Consider the following 20,950-nt stretch of genomic DNA (forward strand, 5'->3'; position numbering starts at 1 on the left):
ATCCAGGGATGGTGACTCCACCACCTCCCTGGGCAGCATGTTCCAGTGTCTGTCAACCCTTTCAGTGAAAAGTTCTTCTTAATGTCTAGTCTAAACCTCCCCTGGCACAGCTTGAGGCCATTTCCCCTTGTATCACCAGTTACTTGTGAGAAGAGACCAGCACCTACCTCTCTACAACGTCCTTTCAGGTAGTTGTAGAGGGTGATGAGGTCTCCCCTCAGCCTCCTTGTCTTCAGACTAAAGAGCCCCAGTTCCCTCAGCTGCTCCTCCTAAGTCTTGTTCTCAAGGCCCTTCACCAGCTTGGTTGCCCTTCTCTGGACATGCTCCAGCACTTCAATGTCTTTCTTGTATTGAAGTGCCCAAAACTGGACACAGGACTCGAGCAGTTATTGTTCATTTAGCTTCATTGCCACTTTCCTTAAATATCATTTATCCAAAAAATACAAGTTATATTTACAGTGTTTACCATGACATTTCTATTTACAGTATTTAAGTAGAAATGCTCTGTGTATTCAGAGCTATATGACAGGTGACTTCAAACAGAAATTACTCCAAGCTGTATGCAGTCTTTGTTTAAAAGATGCAAACTGCTTCATTTCAACACTTCAGTAATTTACCTTAAAGGAAAAAGCTATTTAAGCCATTTGTGTATATCAGAAATTCTGCTAGTTTTACAGTCTCTGTTCCCCTGCCACCCACCCAGTTGTACAAGAGTCATCCAGAATATCTGGCTTTCAGATGAAGGATTCAAAAGTAATACCAAAATGAATGTTAAAGCTTTGCAAAAAAGTTTCTAAGTAAGAGACATTTCAGTTGCTAGATGAAAAAAGTGGGGGTTGAGTGGGGTGGGTATGTTCATTATGGAACAATTTAGTATCTGCTGCTCTGAGCATATGTTCAGAGGGCTTAAAAGTACCAGAGAACAGCAATATTTTGCTCTCAGGGAGTGTTCCACACACCCAACTCTCCCACATCCTGCCTCCATCTTCCCTTCAAGGTAGAGAATTATAAACCATTATTTAAATTCCAAACATGGGCAGTAACTTTGGCTAGAAAGAGATAGACTGTAAAATCTCATCTGCGTGTTAGACCAGAAAAGTACAATTCAATCAGTTTAAATAATTCAGTACTTAAGGATAACCAACCACTGCTCCTGAAAATAAGATGGTGGAAACCTGATAATAGATCCTGAGGGTTTTGTGTTAATGCACTCCTGGAATGAAGAAAGAAATACTAAGATTTTAATCCAAACATTTTGACTCTCAATTCTGAATATCATCAAAATGAAGATGTTTGCCATTCCTGACAGGTGCACCTACACAAGCCAGCTACTGAGCTTCAGTGTTTTAGTCCCACCCCTGCCATGGTTTATAGCTTATTGCTTCCCATGTTGCTCCAAGCCAAGCTATTTTTGATCGTGACAAAATGTGAAAGGGTGTGTCACTAATTGCTTTTATTACTTTGTGGTTTTCCAAGTATGACACTTGAAAGGCTTAAAAGCTAATGCCTGATTCTGTCATTAAAACCCAGCTCAATATAGGCCTCTGCTTTTATTCTCTTAAGTGTAGGGAATGGCCCAAATAAGATGATGGTAAACATATTTTTCATTAAAACAAGCAGTATTTCCCTTGACTCCATCTATTTACTCCATCTTTTCTACTTTAGTTTAAAAAGAGGTGGACTGAGGGGTTGTGGGTTTTTTTAATTTGTTGGCTTACCAAATAATATTTGTTTTTTTTTCTGTAAGTAAAAGCATCTTTATAGAGTTGTTGTTTCACTTCTGGCACTCACTGTCCTCTTAATTTTTTTTCTCTGTGATGAAATTACCCTGTGTTGGCATGAAATTCTGAGGCTAGAAAGGCTGATAACCATTTTGTGCCATTTCCTAGTTTAGAATAATACTGTTACTCTGTTCCAACCTTATAGATTATATTTATAGATTACTTCTTTGCCATAAAAAAGGGAAAGAAGCAACAGATTTCTAGAAAATTATGCTGGTTTGTAGTTCAAAACAAGAAGAGTCCAAACAGGCAGCAGCTGGAGAGACTGGAGAGACTAAAATGTTATTTATCAGATAACAGAAATATTAAATACTTAGCATTTTTCTTTTGGCTTTTATATTCTTCACTGAGTTGCTACATTTTATAATACTAATTTGGAGAGAGGGGAATGACTCAATTTGTTATCTTGAGTATTTATAGGAATTTCAATAACCATTTAAGTATCAAGCATCTGTGTGTGTTTTACACTTAGCAGAAAATGAAACGTGTGCAGGTTTCCAAGGCAGCAGATGAAACAAGCCAACTTTACCATTGTTCTGACTTTTTCACAATGTCTTGGATTTCACATCCAGATAAAGATGCTGTGAATAAATTCCATGGGTGAAGAAGCAGAAAATAAGGAGGAAAAGAGGATTTGCCATGTGGATTCGTTATAACAATGTGGAACAGAGAGTCTCACACACACCGGCTTTCCTTGCTCCCTACGGGGCATCTGTCTCTAGGCCTCTATCAATTTCTAGGAGATTTTCTAGGTTGAAAGGATCCTCCAGTTAATTTCAGTGTATAGCTTGTTTTAGATTTATCTTTCTCTTACATCTTCTCTCTTCCTTTTCCCCTTTCAAACTTCTGTTAAAAGGGGTGGGGGTAGCAGGAATAGATTTTTTTTTAAAAAAAAAGAAAAGCAAACAATGAAACCAGTGTTGCTCATGTATCCTCAGAAGGATTTTGGGAAAAGAGTACTGCTTCATGCTGACTAAAAACACAACTTACTGTGTTCTTCTTGCTGCTCGTGGAGAAGACAGGATATCTGTCTGTGCACCCATTATTCTTCACATGTATACAGCAGTCTTGCCTTTGAGGAGCAGGATGTTTCAATGTCAGAGTAGCAGAAATGAAAGAACAAGAAGCAAGTAGTGGAGGAGAGAGGTATCAGATTGTCTGAGCAACATGCTCAGAGACACAGACAGTACCATACATGTAGTATATATCTATACACACCATACATATACTTAAAATTTAGGAGGGGGTAAAGAGCAGCTTGCCCGTAAGTTTAAAAGATGGACTTCACTCTGCTTGCTACATGCTGAGAACTATTTCCTCTTTATCCGACTAAAAATCACATGAACCAACACATAAATCTCCAGGCCTTGAAGCTGCTCCTTTCAAATGCAGCTTCTACCATCATTTTATTTTCTGATGGGTTAAAAGAATCGTACCTGGAAATCACCTTAGCAAGCCAAGGGAAAAGACAAAAGAAGAAAGCCATTGATGTTGTGCCATGAGGTACTATTTCTAGGGTCACTAGGAATGTTATTAGGGTGCTTCAGGGTGCTGTGGCTCTTCCTTCAAAAAAGACAAGTTAAATGTTAAATCTAGATCTTTATTCACCAAAGGGCACTTTATCCACAAATCATGAGAAATGAGACAACATTTGTGTAATAGCAGGTACACTTCAAATATTTTGCTAAGTGTCACTGATCTTATCACCCCGATCTGGAATAAAACCTGTTGAAATTGCATTGTAAACTGCTAAAATAAACTGTGTGACTGGCCAGGGCTGAAACTAACTTGTGTCTTTAAACTCAGTATTTCTCCAGAATCAGTGTAATGTAATTGAAATAGCTCTGCGTGTGTAAACAACTCCTTTGTTTAAAGAAGATTTCACTGTTTAGTTTGCCTTAAGTAAATGCTGCCTTTTGTTTGTCTGTAAAACATTTGATTAAATGTAAAGACTTACATAGACAGCCTCTCCTCATTACACTGGTGGCTGGAAAATAAGTCCAAATTATGCAGGTATCTGCAGCCTAAGGAAGTATCAAACAATATCATTTGTCTTTAAAATAAAAAACAAGGAAACATCTTCAGCCTAGTCCTAAAATCAAGCAACAGCTCTCCTAATATCATGAAGATGGTATTTGAAGACATGTTGAAATGTCAATATACCAGACTTGCTTAAAAAAACATTTTCTAGTATTTTAATCAAACTCCCCATTTTTTTCTGCATGGCAAATCACTTTTAAATATATTACTTTCTACTGAATTAGAGGGTTGTAATATGAAGAACCACACTTGATTGTGATTGTGATGGTATTAAACAACAAAATAACCAAGACAACTGACATATTACAGCATAATTTTCTTTGACAGCTGAAATGCTTCTATAAATTGTAATAATTGTTTTAAAGTACTCTAGACAGGTTGAAGAGTATGTATTCAAAGAACTGCATTTACTACTAAAAAAGAGAAAGTTGAAAGCAAAATTTGTGTTTGATCCTTTCTCCTTTGGAAGAACTCTTAAGTTCTCTTTCAGACTAACCAAACAGAATTTAAGTCTAGTTAGGAAAACAAGGATAACAATTTTTTTTATGTCAGTAGGGCCACTTGCAGTGCAGAATCTATAATGAATTTTGGAGATTTAGATCCTTATGCTACTGATACTTAAAGTGTACCTTGTAGTGTCTAAACATGGTAAGTAGAAATGGAACAGAAACTCACCAGACGTGGAAGGCAGGAGGGATCACTAACACTTGAAAATGTGATGTATGGCTGGATTGGGGGGTTTGTTTGCTTGGGTTTTTGATGTACTTAGGGAAAGCTTTTCAGGCCCAGGATAGAGATGCCAAAAGAGACACAGCCAAGCATCCCTCATGCTCAAGACAATCAACTGTTAACAATGCAAAGGGTGAAATCCATGTTATTTTTGAATGCTCTTATTCACCCTAGGTAAACTGTTGGCTGTTGTGTTGTCTCTCTTCAAGATTTCAAGTTAGGTGTCAGTGTTGAACAAAACCTCAGAAATGCTGATTAACCTAAACTTCATCTAGTTTTTATCTAGTCCAATTCAAGAGATTTTTTTAAGTCCTTAAGTTAAAATGGGAGTAATAACTTACTGGTAGGTGGCTTTAGTATCTATTTTTGAACACTTGGAAATATGTTGTTGTTAAATAGTTCAAGGATTTTTTTATATATATATGCAATTCTGACAAAGCTCTCATACCCAGATATAAACCACTGCTGCAGGTAATTTAACTTCTTCCTTTTCACTAAATGTTGAGATTTATTCTTTCATTCTGAGTTGTACTACATAAAAGAGAGGTTATTTGTAAGAAGATCCCACCTATTGTTCTCACCCCCAAAACTATGTTGTAAATTACCTTTTCAAGGGTACAAGTTGATGACAGTGAAGATGCAGGAGTTAATCCATCTTTTTTTGAAGGTTAACTCAAAAGGTGCCTACTGCCATCAGTAGAGGCTGAAGTAAATTCATATTGTGAAGGCCTGGAAATTCCTGTATGTTAGACATTAAATAAATGTTTTTGCTTGCATGAAGCAGTTACAAAATTATACATCAATTGTCTTTATGTCTCCTTTAATTAGGCAATGCTGGATGTTGCAGCACATCATGGCTGGCTGGTGACTGCTCTGAACATAACCAGTCTGGTGCAGATGGTGGTTCAGGGTAGATGGTTACATGACTCTTCCCTGCTTACTTTGCCCAATATAGAGCTACAACACCTTTACCTCTTCCGGTAGGTGATCCCTCTGAGCACTTGCAGGTTTGCAGTTTCATTCCCCCTCTCACTGCTGATTGTGTCTGAATGTCATTGTTGTGCCTGAGAATGATCAGTAATGCAGCAGAAGCAGAACTCAGCCTTTCACAGTGATGGTTTCCCAAAAGGAGTTGTTTCTGTTTTCAATATTCATTGATTAACCCCCGCAGATTATTTTGAGAACCGTGATTCCAGACAAATTAGCAGGAGATAACTGGAAGGGTTCCAACTCCTAACGAATCTAACTCTGTATATTAATTATCTCTTTATTTTAATCCGTTATAAAAATACATTAGTATCCATCTTAATATCATAGATAATGCTAGGCTCTGTAGATGCCTGGAGGATGCAGTAATTAATGCTGCCTGGAGGATACAGTAATTAATGCTACCCAAAAATAAATGACCAGCATTTAATAGCAGAAACCAGTATCAAGTTTTACCACCAAAACAACTGAAAACAAATGTTTGCTTTCCCTCCCTGGGCATATGTTTTGCTGTCTGTGTCAGGAAGTGGAGCCAAGGCAGAAGGAAGAGTGTGCATGGAGGTTACCAAGGACCTATCGAGTGTCTTCCCGAGCTAATGGCTGCCTGTGAAGGAAAAGAGAATGTTTTTGCTTCCATCGTGGACAGTGAACTGCAAACAGCACACATTTCACAGGTAATACTTTCTATCTGTGGTCATTATCCATGTGATTGGAAAGGAAGAGCAGTTGGGAAAAGAAATAGTCTCTTCACTTCCCTTCAGCAAATACCATGTGACATTCTGCATTGAGTGCAACACGTGCATTGCTCTGATTTCAAGTTTCTGCTTTACAAAGGTCCTTCCCTCCCTGTTTTCTTAGTGTTATTTTCACTTATTCCCTGCTAACCAGGAACAGGTTTATGGCTGGTATTACCTCATCTCTTTGCTCTAAAGATGCTTCTCTGTGTCACTCAATCTGCTGTGTTACCCACCTTTCCACAGCAGGCTCTGCACCAGGAATCCAGGCATTGCAAATGTCATTGTAGCTGGTTTCTGAAGTGCTCTGTCACACACCATTTTTTTCTGCCAGCACCCTTGCTGAAAGATCCAGCACTCAGTTTCTGTTTGAGATGGAAAAAGCAGATGAATTTTTTACACTTCACAGGGGGGAATCAAAACCACTGTCTCAGTTTGGGTTTTAAGCCATTTCCAGCAAAGAGCAGCTATATTCCATATCATTCATCACACACAAAGCCTCCTGATTTCAAAGAAGTGTATGAAAGATGAACATTTCAAAAGCTATACTTCACATGGGTTTTATCTGAATATTGAAAAGGACAGCAATATGTCCTGTGTTTGACTGTTCAGCTTCAGTTAAACCTTTTACTGGTATGCAAACAAGAGGAAAAGTACTTAAATGTCTGTAACAGACATCTGCATTTGTAACTAAATTAACATCAAAATTCTGAATTAAGAAAATGTATTGACATCAAAGCAAGGCTTCTTTAACAACAGATTTCTAACATAATACACATCGATTTCAGTCCAAATTTCAGATGTGATAAAAAATTAAAACACTGTTATAATTAGTTCAGGGAGAACTCAGAAGTAAACTTACTTAATTTATTTGCATAAATTGCCATTCTGTTATCTTTAAAAGCAAATGCAAATTGGCTCTGTCTGATATGATGATGGTTATTTGGCTCAAAAGTGCTTCAATTTGCGTAGCAATCTGGTGTCGTCTCTGCAGTGAGGCGATCCCAGGTAACATACAAATCCTGAATTATTCCAGAAATTAGTATGTTTAAAGCATCAATTTAAGTGCTAATTGCAGTAGTAATGAGAAAAAGCAGTACTACTGTGAGATTTGCATCTACTGCCCCATCAGTATGCCTGGAACGGCTGCTGACTGGCAGAGGATTTGGCTGCTAATTAAATAATTGTATGCATGGCAGTGTTCTCGTCTGATTCAATAGATGAAGATTAATCCTCAGATAAATATGTTTGGCTGGTATTGAAATGTCTTAGCAGTTTCTTCACAAATAGCTTCTGGTGTGTATGTTCACGCTGTGAATGACTCTGTGCTTCTATATGTCTGTGTTTGTAAATACAGATGCACATAAGAGGGAAAAACATCAGGCACTTAGCATCATATAAGGAGAAAGTTTCAGCTCCCTGAGTTGGGAATGGCTGTATTGGATACAGCAAAGCCATGACTGTATTACATAGGTCATTGCAAGTGTTGAGACACCTATACCAATATTTTTTCTTCTTTACAGCATTTTTTTTCAGGGGAAAAAAACCTATTCTAATACCTTGAAAAGAATTAAAATTAATATTGAGACTGCCTGTTGAATGCCTTCATAGGTGAAGTCCCTGAATTCATACTTAGGGGCAACAAAGAGAAAAATTCTTCAATAAGAAATGCATCTTTATAATTTATTTTCTATAATGCAAGAATGTAAGATTATGGAGTTTAAGCCTTGCATTCTAGCACCAGACTTGAACAAAGTCAAGTAAAGTAGTAAGTACACCACTAAATTGCCAAAAACATTCCTTTCCTAACAAACCTTTTATTTCTCATTCACAGTATACGGAACCTTTATCTTAGACATGTTACTAGCATGAAGCTGGTAAAACCAGCTTGAGCTTTACATAAATTTGAGGCAGACAGGAAAGGAAGAAATTTCACATTTGGAAAGAAGACAGTGTCTTTTAGGCAGATTGGTAATTAATTTCTAAATATCAGCTCTTGAAGCTGCTCATGGATTTGGAATATTAGGCTAAGTCCTGGGGAGACAGATTATTGGCAAAAATGCTAATGATGTTATCAAAGGTTCATGAAGAATTTCTCATGTGATTATGATTTGAATCTATGGGTTTGGTAGGTAGATGTATATATAGTATATACGTGCATGCACACATGTTGATATATTTAAAAGGAGATGGTATGTGGTTGTGTCATCCTGCATGGCAAAAAAAACAGCAAAATTGTCAAGAAATACCTAAGTGATGCAAGAGTGTGAGTTTAATTTCCCAAAAGTGAGTTATAATCCTAAACCTCACTGAAAGTCAGCAGGGCTTTAAAAACTGACAGCCTATATTCCTGTATTCAAAAACTATTCAGACTATACCTGATCTTTGGCCTAAGTTCCATGTTTGTTTCAGTGATTCATTCTGAGTCATATTTAGCAAATTTTCCCCAGTTTCTAGGCACCTTTTAAAATACTCAGCTCATATTTATATTATTGAAAGAGAAAAAAAGAAACCTCAAGATTGAAAAAAAAAAAAAAAGTATTATCCTTGCTGTAATGTTAGTTGCTTTTACTCTGGAAGCATCTGTGTTCCTATAATAACTCTTTTTCATTTTTGGCTGCTGCTACTTGACTTTCTTCCTCAGTAGGAAAAGCATTTCTTCATTTTCTTTATATTGCAAGGATGATAAAAAGACAGGCAGCTGTCCATACTGCATCAGTGGTCAGGCACGACTAACTTGGCCTTTAATTTCCAACTACATAAGGTCTGGAGAATACCATATGGCAACTACTTTCTTATGGAATTAGAAAGTTACTCCTAGTTACTTTGTTTTATTTGCACTGTAAAAGCTACATGAGAACATGACAGCCTTTGACAAATAGAATATGTTGGGGTGGTACACTATAAACCAGACCATGTTCTACCAGAATTGTAACAGGTCCTCTGAGGTACTGCTCATAAAAGTTTTCCAGGTAAATGGCAGCTAACGTATAACCAAAGGGGGGATCGCTGAGCTGGTATATATTTGGGTGCCTCTACAATGCTGTTGTGCTGGGAGAGTCTCACACAGCACACCTGCACAGTTCTGACAGCAAGCTTCATCTTAAAAACCCTTCCATTAAACAGAAAATCATTTGCCAGGTAAGGCATTACTGCTACTCAAGTTGTCTCATCCATTGTGACCTGCTGGAGGTGAGCTTACTCGTGTCTTGTGTGTCAAATGCAGCAAAATCCTGGCAACAACTCATTGATTAAGAATGTCTGTGGTGTTTTTTCTCCTTCTTCAAGGTGCTGCCTTTCCCCTCCCCTTTTCCCTTTCAGAGTTGGGACAGAAACATTCTAGCTGTTCTTTTCCGGTACAGTTTCCCTGCCCTTTCTTAGCTAAGGCACTAGTAAGAACTTCAGTGCAGTTCCTCGGTGTCCCCTGCTTTCACGCTGCAGTTCCTGGCTCCTCACAGCTGGCCCTCCCCACCTTCTCCATTGAACAGGCACAGCTGCTGGTGCAGCACACAGAAGACTGAAGGGGGAGAGAGATTAGTTTCAGCCTAAATCAGTTTTCTCATTTAGTTCAGGCAGGCTCTGGTAATGCAGCCATTTTAATCCAGCATTAAGTCTGTGCTGCAGCCGAAATGGGCAGTCCTGCCCTCCCCGTGCCATTTTCACCTCTCCTGACCCAGCTCCCTGCACAGCTGCACAAACGCTGGGGCTGGTTCGGGTGAGGAGGTGGGAACAAGCATCTGGGGAGGAGGGATCATATCAACCCTCTCACTGACAGTCAGAATGGCCCGTAGCCAAGTGGCTACGCAGACGCTTGGGCCAGCAGGGGAGGGGGCTGGCCCAGTTCTTTCGGTGCCACTGAAGGTTCATGCTTATTCAGGGTACTCACAGGATTAGAGAATATGCTTCCACAATCAGCTTTAAGCTGGGCTTAGTTCATGCTGTCACCAAAATGATTAGCGAGCTGATCCATCTAGCTGCACAATAACAGCATCGTAGTGCCAACCTCTTGGGGATGGAGGTAGGAACAGCCAGCTGGTGAGGAGGGTGTTGGAGAGAGGAACAGCAGCACCTTTTCCTACAGCAGTGCAATGTTAGGCCTGCTTGCCCAGGCTGCTGGGTCCCTAACTATGTACTAACATACAATGTTATTGTCAGGTTGGATCATGGCAATGATGTCTCCGAAAAGCAAACGGAGCTTTTACTAGGGCTTTATGCCTTCCAGCACAGAAAAAGTAATCAGAGTCACATCAAGCACAATCTAAATTAAAACTGGTTTTGTTGAAACACAAGATGGTCAGACCAACACTTAAAAATAAAATATACTTTCATCTACTTCCAGATAAAATATCTGTGTTCCATGCCAGTACTGCCCATGCAACTATGGCTACCCTCTTCATTCCCACAAGTTCCCATTTTGACATCTGCTGGCTCTTTACCAAGATGAATGTTCTTTTTTCCTTCTTCTCCTTCCCACCCTCTAGCTTTTCATATGTGTTATTTGCAAACACGGGTGCAGTGCTGCTTCCTATTTTATTTTGGAGGGAAGGGAAGGAGCAGAAGGCAGAGGGTGGTTCTTGGTTTTCCATTTGTTTTTCTTCCAGTGCCAGCCTCATCTATCTTTTTTCAGCCATAGTGAGGCCACAAATCACTGCCTCCATTCCACAGCCCATTTTCCCATTTCTTCTTCCTAGCAAATTTCAGAGTGAACACGCTGATCCTGTTTTTACTAAAAGAAAGCCTGCATTACACCCCTCCATTTTCATCACAGCTTCTCAGAGCTGCTTTCCCTTGTCTGATGGAGACCAAAATGGGAGCTATATAGGGCTGCATTTTCAGGATGCCTGTTCAAGGTTGAAAACAGTGTCATGTTCAGCTAGACAAATTCTGTGTCTAACAACAGTTCTCTCTACAAGGATGAGTGAAAGTTGAGGGCCTCTTGCAGTTCATAAGGAACCACAGAGACTTAAGATTATTCAGGAGGATTGTAAGGAGGGGTGGTGAAGATGGATGCAAGAAAACCTTGAAAAGAAAACCTAGGGATAACTTTGGATATGCAGTTGAACTTTTGCTTAATTATCTGAACTGATCCTCTGAACTCTCTGAGGTTTGCCCATTGCTAATTAGCACTGCAGTGACTTGTTCTTTATGGATTATGCTAAGGAAGTTTAATTCAAAACTTAATTATACTAGTTTTTAAGTGGCTTATAGGGAAAAAATACGTTAATCAGGTGTGGTAAGGAATTTTTCCTGTATTCAGACATCACTAATCTTTGTGAGGCATGTGTAATGTGATTGAGGAGTTTCACATTTGTTTTATTTGCATAGAAGAAAGTAGAGTAAGAGGTTAATGAAAAGTATTTTATGCTTATGACTGAGAGTCTTATGATTATATATGGTGTTCTGATACATAATATTACTAATATAGAATACATATGTAGACTGCACATTGAATTGTAATTGTTATAGTGACAATGGTCTGAGTTGTATAGATTGTCTTCTAATCCACAGGGATCTGGGTTTTTTTCTGCAGGCTTGGAATTTCTTGTGCCGTTTGCCAATTCTAAACGTCAGCCTGAGCATTAAGGGCTGTTGGGAAGACCCAGCTCAGCCACAGCACGAAGTGCCTGTTCCCTCTTTGACAACTGACACGCGAGATGACAAAAGGTGGATCAAATTACATGCTGATCAAGAGTATGTGCTCCAAATAAATCTGCAGAGAACCCAGATGGGGTATCAGGTAGGTTAATTTGTAATTTCCTTTCCAAGTGCACAAGTTTCCAATAAGCCATTTACATTATCAATAATGCTTTATACAGCAGAACGGGCTTTTTTACTGTTTAAGTATCAAGTAAATTATAAGCACTTTCAAAGCATTTTCTCTGTTAGCAGTGAAGCAAATGTTTTTTCAGGTTGCAGTAGAATAGGAAATAGACTCTTAAGGTGAAATCCTAGGCCAATTCAAGTCAATGAAAAAACTCTCTCATCATTTGTTAAAAACCAGAAACTTAGGAAGTTCATTAGCTTGGGTACCGTAAGCAGCAACAGTAGAGATGATACATTCACAGGCAGAATTCAAGTACTCTCCAGCCCCAGACTCCTACCACTCATACACTTACACATCCTGTTTCCCCAAACCAGTGTATAAGCTTCCCTGTCATGTTCCCACGTACCTCCAAACTGCATACCAGACCCATTCTTCTAAGTATGTTTCTACACATAACACATCTTCATATTTTGCATGTGAAGCTTTTTTAACAACTCCTAGAAAAACTTCTACATGTTCTGTTCCATGCCCAGATTTCAGTCCCACCCCTTTGCCCAGTTAAAGCACATCCAATTCCCTCTTGGACTGGTCACCTCACTGGGCCCAGCAGCTACACAGGTTTCCAGCTGCTTTGCCTGGAGCAGCAGGAACTCATTGTACCTGTTTGTTGGTTCTCATAAGAATTAAGCCCCTGCCTGCTGCATTCAAACCAGGCCCTGCTGATACTGCAGCTGTCAATTACTTACAGATGTATTTTTTTGTCATTTGCATACTGTGGGTGGCATGTGTGCCACCATGATTATAATTTTGTTAATTAATTTCTCTAGCATTTCAAACAACTAAGAATGATACTTACCAGCATTTTTGTTAAAATACGAAGAAGAGTTCAAGATAGAAGCAGAGAACAGTTTCAGATGTTAGGTCTGAGACTCTTCATTTTGATAAAAATAGTAACACAGATATCTATGTTCTGTTGTAAATCCTGATGTTAACTTTATATTTTTAAAGTATCCTTCTTTCCCAGAAGGTTTCTTGTCCCGGCTACAGCAGGTTCACCATAGCTTCAAGGAGAGACTTTCTCATTTGTAGGAAGGAAAAAGGGTCAAAGCTCCTCCATAATTCATTACATTTGCTGTGCCAGTTAGTGACAGAGATTCTCCTAACCAGAAGCCACAGAAGAGAAGGGAGCAGGAGCATTTCCTGCAGTGTTCACTGTTTTATAAAGCTCTCCTAGAATTTGATCCCTCTATTGTAAAAAACAGCTGGATCAAACTGTTGCTGAAGCTTCATTGCTAGGGTAGTGCTTTTTCTTCCGTGGAAATCTTCAGTAAAACCTTTCCATCTAGAGAACACAAAACGAATGCTGATTGAGTCTGTATTGTTGTATCTTCAGCTTTCAGCAGCAAAGTCACTGTCTTAAAGAATCACTGAAATAATCTTTCTTTTTGCTATATCAACCTCAAATAAAGACTTCAAGTGCTGTTGTTGCCTTTATCTTAATCTGGAACAATATTGCTTAGCATTATTTAAAGACACAAGGTTTACAGTTAACCCTTCCACAGAGGAATTCGGAATACATTAGGTGAAATTACAAAAGGGAATAGTATTTCTATTCAAGTTTTAATAGCTCACAAAATAAGTGGAATTGCACCTTGTATTCTGGGGTTCTCTCTGTGGACTGTGATTTTATTTAAAAAACAAAAAACAAAAAACAAACCTTCATATTGAAAGAAATAAGAATATTTTAGTCTGGCTAAAGTATCGTGTTAGGTAAGAGAATGTATTTTTGAGGTGTTTTTCGTTCAAGGAAGAATAGCAGTGTGGAATGGGGATTTCTAGTTCTACTAAACTGTTTGTTTTCTCCAACAGGGAAAGCAAGACAGCAAAGCAGTGGCTCCTCGATTCCCTAAAGTTAAAGATGAAGGATGGTTTCTGATATTGGGAGAAGTTGATAAAAGAGAACTCATTGCCTTGAAGAGAACAGGATATGTCAGAAATAGAAATACTGTTTCTATTGCTTTTTATACTCCAGAAACCCCTGGAAAGTATGGAAAATTTACAACACAAGTACTCAGTGATTATCTTTTCCAAGTAGTCAAGACCTAATTTCCAAACTAATGCTTCTGCTTTTCATGTTTTAGGTGTATCTACACATTGTATCTCATGAGCGACAGTTACCTTGGCATGGACCAGCAGTACGATATCTACCTGAACATTATACCAGCACAAGTGACATCAGAGGTGTCTGATGCCCTGAGTCACCTGGCTCTGAAGTAAGGGGATCTGAAAAGCCCATTCAAAAGAACTGGTCTTGCATCTAAGACATCTGGTCATTCTGGACACCCAAAAATGCATTTGCCTTAGTGGAACCAACTTCAAACCTCAAGACAACTAGGAAGTTGAAAGTGACTACTGTATTGACTCTGGTAACACAGAGTTAGCCCCAGTGGCCTTACTCCTTTATGCAGATTTGTCCTTTCTTGTTTCATCTTCCTTCTTTCAGAAATCATATTAGTAATTGAATTTTGACACATCAAATAAAAGACTAAAAGATCTTGTAATTTGCAGAAATTTTGGGCTATAGTCTAAATTTTGACAAGTGTTCTGTAGCCTATGTATTAATGTAGTTTAAATAGTCAACTTTTTTAATTTATACAGAAAAAATACAATATTGGATCTAAGAACTGCTGAAAATATTGATGGATGTGTTGTATTTCATGTTTAATAAAAATATGCCCATAAGAATGTTTTGCATTAGATTTTTCAGTGTAAAATATGAGATATATAGTAAAAAAATGGTCCTGTTACACATACTACATTTTGAAGGTGACAATCTAAAGGAAAAAACTCACACATTTACATAAATTATATGTGCATTAGATCTGGTTATAAATGCTAAATAGTATAGAATATTGCAATTTATATCATCATAGAATAGTTCAGGTTGGAATGGACCTTAAAGACCATCAGGTTCCAACCTCCCTGCTATGAGCAGGGACACCTCCCACCAGACCAGGCTGCACAAGCCTCATCCAACCTGCCCTTGAACACCTTCAGGGAGGGGGCAGCCACAACCTCCCTAGGCAACCTATTCCAATGCCTTACTGCCCTCATGGGGAAGAATTTCTCCTAATATCTAACCTAAATCTCCCCTCTTTCAATTTAAAACCTTTACCCCTTGTCCTGACACTGCCCTCTTTGGTGAAAAAATAAAAACCATCATTAAAGTTTACACTTTACACATATGTACTCACATGTATATACCCCATACAAATATATTATGTACTTTCAATTTCTTTAGCATCTTTTCCTGAATTTTGAAGGACTAAGGGATGTAAAATCACGTCCTGTTCTAGGGTTCAGTGCTGAAGTGGGCAACTACATTTTGTAAATAAGGGAGTGAGGCTCCAAAAACAGGGTTTACAACAGACAGCTTGATGAGCAAGAGTTCTGCCTGATGATGGGTGGTGTCTAAGAGATGTCCAGCTTATTGATAGTACCATGGGGGCATCTCCACCTATAAGACATAAACCTGAAGGGAGAGGGTAGCAGTATCTTGTCTTCTGTGCAGTACAGTGATGAGACTGCAGACCTGCACATCACAGAATCACAGAATGGCTGAGGTTGGAAGGGACCTCTGGAGGTCATCTGGTCCAACACCCTGATCAAGCAGGACCACTCAGAGCTGGCTGCCCAGGAACATGTCCAGATGACTTTTTAATATCTCCAAGGATGGAGCCTCCACAATCTCCCTGGACAACCTTTGCCAAGGCCTGGTCACCCTCACAATAAACACCTCCTGGTATTCAGGCAGAACCTCCATTGTTTCAGCCTGTGCCCATTGCCTCTGGGCCTGTCACTGGGCATCACTGAAAAGAGCCTGGTTTGGTCCTCATTAATATCTTCCATCCATGAGGAAGAACTTTACTGTGAGGGTTACAGAGCACTGGAACAGGCTCCCCAGAGAGGCTGTGGAGTCTTCTCTGGAGACTTTCAGAACCTGTCTGGATGCCTTTCTGAGTGATCTGCCCTAGTTTTTTTTGGTCCTGCTCTGGCAGGGGGGGTTGGACTCGATGATCTTCAAAGGTCCTTTCCAACCCCTATTATTTGGTGATTCTGTGATCCAAGTATTTATACATGTTGATGAGATCCTCCCTGAACCTTCTGTTCTCCAGGCTGAACAGTCCCAGGTCTCTCAGCCTTTCCTCATATGAGATGGTCCAGTCCTTTCACCTTCTTTGTGGCTCTTCAAAGAACTCTCCAGTATGTCTGTGCCTCTCTTGAACTGGGGAGCCCCAGACCAGACACAGTGCTACAGGTGTGACCTCAGCAGTGCTGCTCACCTTCCTGGGCCTGCTGGCAACCCTGCACTGCAGCAAAGAGAATCCTGGCTGATTTCAAAGGGTCAATAGTTGAACATTAATATATTTCATATTTATCTGGCACCTCTAAATTGTGAGAAAAGGGTGGTTTTTAATAATTCTGTAGTTGAGTATTTTCAGAGATCTTCACCCAGCATTAAAAAAATTGTATTTCATTATTAGAGGTTGACTTTGTAGCCTAAGAAAATGGGAAAACAATAACAGAAAAAGTTGGCACTGAACTTACAGCCTGCTAGATGATAGAACTGCCACCTTTGCCATTTAGACCATAACCAATGTAATGCAGTGTTGTGTCACACAGCAAAGGTGGGTTGTTCTTTTTCAAATTGGTAGGCAAAAGTTTGATTAAACACACATTTACTTAGTGTAATTTTAAGATAATTTGTTTCTCTAATCTGCAAGTAAGTTTTCACATAAATTAAGTCCTTTCTTTGGGAAAAAATCTTGGCAGGAGCAGTATATTGTCCCTCAACAATTTTAATTAATTAGGAAAAAGAGCAATGAACAACATACCAACACAGTGACGCTCGACACCAGCTCTTGTTGCTTTGTAAAGGCACATCAAAAATAGTCCAACTGCAGAGTCACAGACAATAGCTTCAGCATTCTGTATTAAGCCATTAAAGAGTTCCTGTCATGTTATTTGTACCATTTGTATTTCAGTTTGGAAATACTGCATTTCATTTCCTAGCATGTTACTTGGGTTTTTCTAGAAGTAGCTTGGTGAAACTTCTAAATACCATATTTGAAGCTTGTTTGGTTTTTTTTTTACAAAAGTATTGGATTCACAAAGGCAAAGTCTGAAGTAATACAGAATGGATTTATAGAAGTGTATTGGAATCAGCATTTATCTGAAAAATCTGGGAGAAGGAATTCTGATGCATTTGAAACAGCTGCTTAGAAGAACCAATCAGTATGTTCAATCCACTGATACCTCATGATGGAAAGTGAGAACAGCTGTCTAACAAAAGTAGAAAAATCAAACACAGAATTAAAAAAAAAAAAAACAACAGCAAAAACAACAGAGATAAGTAGTGTGGTGATGTGTTACCATAATGAACAAATGAGCAAACAGCACATACAGAATTTTTTTATGTTAAATTTCTTCTTCCAGTTTCCAAGCAGGTTTTTCTTTCCCCCCTACCCCTTTGGGAGCAGCTGCAATTAGTGCCTGCCTGCTCAGGTGTGATAATTCTTTCAAAACTCAGAGGAATAAAAATGTGCACATCTTGTGTATCCAGATGTATTTCAGGCTGCCTTTGTGACTTCAGCCTTTCCATTCTGCTCTGTCTGATCTGGTAAGGACATTGCAGAAGTATTTAGCAGGAGCTTGAGGAGTTTGGGGTATGTAGAACCATCTCCCATCTTGTTTTAAGGAGTTCTTACAATGCAGTCTGTTGATTAGAACCTTACATAAGGCTTTGGTTCTAGTCCACATCCTGAATGTATCACAGTGGCACCATGAAGGTGTCTCTGCTACTACAGGTCTTTCTCTTCTGTTGGACATTCAATCATTAGAGGCCCTAATTCCACCCAGAGGAACTGAGGGATTTTTGCTGCTGACCCAAAATTCCTCTTCCTCATCATTGCTTTGCTTCTAGAGACCATCTCTAGATGATCATCCTGCAGGAACTTTCAAGAAGTCTCAGTCATCAGCCTCCATCCTGGAGCCTAGTATAAGTCTTGAACCTTCACTGAATAGGCTGCACTTAAAGAAAGTTCATAGAATCATAGAATCATAGAATCCTAGGGGTTGGAAGGGACCTCGAAAGATCATCTAGTCCAACCCCCCTGTTCTGTAGTTCCTGTTTTCTAGTTCTGAGAGGTACTTACAAAAAGAAGAAGACAGTCCATGTGCATCTGCTTTTGTACATCCCAGCCTAAATCCCAATTCCTATATTCCTCTCCTGCTCAAGAAAAAGAAGCTGTGATATTTTTTTAAACCATTTGATGAACTGGCCCAACAGGCACCACTTCTCCATAAAGAGCCTTATTTCCTGCAGCTGCTTCTTAAATCATCACTCGTGTCTTGCCTCCACCTCTTCATTTAAAGCAGACTTTCCTCCACAGATATTTCCCACTACCTGTAAACCCTATGGTCACCCCAGTTCAGAGACAATGATCCATCTTAGAGACAGCCAGTTATCACAGAAGGAGTTTTTTAAGCTCATCTCTCTATTATATCCTATGCAGTAAGTACTAAAGCCAGGTAATACAAGTGAATCATTTTTTTCCTGCATCCTAAAGGTTTCCATAAGAAAGTCTGAACTAATGCTCAAAGCAGAAAAAAAAAATAAAATATAAAATCTGTGAGATAATTCTGTAACCAGAAAGTCAAGCCATAGGTTTTAAAAAGAAGCCATCCATCTAAGTGTGCTTTACACCTCATACAAAATGGTAAATTTATGTAAGAGATTTTTACATAAACTTATTTATAAAGGAAAGGAAAAACTGAAAATCCCTCAAAGCTTTGCAGTAAGAAACCTTTTCGTTGTGCAGGTTAGAAGAGACACGAAAAAAAGCCTGTGGTGATTCCTGTCAGAATGGATGCCAAAGGGCAGTGGACAAAAAGAAAAAGGGCATTTTTAGGAAAAAAATGTTCACAGAAAGAGTGGTTAGACACTGGAATAGGCTGCCAAGGGAGGTGGTTGAGTCACCATCCCTGGATGTGTTTAAGGGTTGTTTGGATGTGGTGTCGGTGGATGTGGTTTAGGAGAGAGCTTTGTAGAATAGGGATGATGGTTGGACTCGGTGATCCCAAGGGGCTTTTCCAACCTGAATAGCTCTATGATTCTATGTCAATTAAAATTGCACCCGTTAAAAAAAGTGGAGAACAGAATCATTCTCAGCATCAACACACTTTTTGAAAGCCCAAAGACTTGGGACAAAAAATTGATGAGCTGAGGCACATAATGGTCATACCACAGGATGATACAGTGTAACATTAGCCACCCTCAGTTTATATATATACTGTCAAATGCAGATGAAATATCAAAATGCATACAGAGAGAGAAAGATCCACAGCACCACCACTTTTGTTTCACAAAAAAAGTCGCAGCATCCTGAAAATATCAACACTACAGTGTTGATGCCCTGTGAAGGAAAGGCAGTTTTTGTTATTTTTAGGGAAACTCGTTGAAAGGATGGAGTATGGAGAAAGCCTTACCCAAAGCAACAAACATGATACAAACAAGGACTGCTTCCATTTACATGCAGCTGGCATTCCTCTCCTAGATAATGCCAAGTTTGGAGGAGGCTCCTCCCTTTAGCATTCTAGTGGTGACAGAAGCTTAAAATATGAAATGCTTTTGCAGAAGGATTAATAGAAGAGGTTGAATATGCAGCATGTGTTTGGGCACAGGCATCACCCTCCACACTGCAACAGAAAGACTTTCTGCTTGTTCTGATTGTGGTTGAATGAGCAAGCAGGTGGGAGCTGCAGATGATGCATGGGGCTGAAGGAATTGCATGCAGATACTCACCACAGGTTGTGAAGGTATATATAATCATAGAATGGTTTGGGTTGAAAGGGACCTTCAAGACCATCTAGTTCCAACCCCCTGCAGGGGCAGAGACACCTCCCACTAGACCAGGTTGCCTAAAATCCCATCCAACCTGCCTTTGAACACTTCCAGGAATGGGACTTACACAACTTCCCTGGGCAACCTGGGCCAGTGCCTCACCACCCTCACAGTGATAAATGTATTGTTTATTGATGTTCTTTTTTGGGAACAGTTTGAAAAAGACAAAGAAAATGTCAGTGGGATTCACCTCTAGAACAGGACACCTAAATGTAGCTGTCTCTGCAGGTGATGGAGGCATCTAAGCACCTGTTAGAGGAGAGGGGATTAATTCACCTGCCTGCACTGCCTAAACTCGTTTGAAATCACCAGACTATCCAGCTCTTTAAAACCTTACATAGCTGTGGAAAGCACACACTAGCCAGTAGAGCAGTCCAGTTCAAGATCTACAGAAGGAAACAGTGCTGAGGATACTGTTCCCACTCTGCCTGTTTGGGAACACGCACTAATACAGCTCCAGAGTCACCCAATGCACTGAATACATGTGAGCTACTGAGCACTTCAGGTAAGCTCCTGGATCGCATCTGCTGGGTTAGTTGCAGCTGAAATAAATCCTCTTCCTGTGCTTGAGAGCACTTTGCAACGTGGATCAACACACAATGCGCAGAGCTGGTCAGGGACTCAGCTCAGAAACACAACCCACTAGCCCCAGGAGGATGTCTTGGGCACCCTATAATAGCCTAAATGGCACTAGGTGGTTATGCTCAGGTAATTGATTCAAGCCCTCATCTACTCAGAGTGAGCTGAAATACTCACCAAAATCCAGTGATTCTATTAACACTCTACTAAGTGTGTTAGTTATAGTGGAAGCTTAGAGGCCTTTTGTGCTGTAGGTATCCAAACAGCATCACCTAATTTTAGTTCTTCCTGCTGAATTGCACACTTTAGGTCTTGATTTAGTTGCTTATATATATATTAAATGGTGCTAGATACCTGTAATATCTCACCTGGC

The 20,950-nt window shown here is 39.5% G+C and overlaps 1 protein-coding gene across 1 annotated transcript in view; it reads left to right on the top strand.

The window, feature by feature from the left end:
- Positions 1 to 14,780, top strand: part of ASCC3 (activating signal cointegrator 1 complex subunit 3) — a 246,586-nt gene extending 231,806 nt beyond the window's left edge. The window contains exons 38-42 of the mRNA XM_051614470.1: positions 5,379 to 5,530; positions 6,061 to 6,211; positions 11,802 to 12,008; positions 13,905 to 14,080; positions 14,177 to 14,780. Coding sequence (XP_051470430.1) covers positions 5,379 to 5,530; positions 6,061 to 6,211; positions 11,802 to 12,008; positions 13,905 to 14,080; positions 14,177 to 14,312 — 822 coding nt within the window. The 3' untranslated portion in view covers positions 14,313 to 14,780. The remainder of the gene's footprint in view (positions 1 to 5,378; positions 5,531 to 6,060; positions 6,212 to 11,801; positions 12,009 to 13,904; positions 14,081 to 14,176) is intronic.
- The last annotated feature ends 6,170 nt before the right edge of the window (positions 14,781 to 20,950 follow it).

Source organism: Apus apus, chromosome 3 (assembly GCF_020740795.1).
Source record: "Apus apus isolate bApuApu2 chromosome 3, bApuApu2.pri.cur, whole genome shotgun sequence".
Classification (NCBI taxonomy): domain Eukaryota; kingdom Metazoa; phylum Chordata; class Aves; order Apodiformes; family Apodidae; genus Apus; species Apus apus.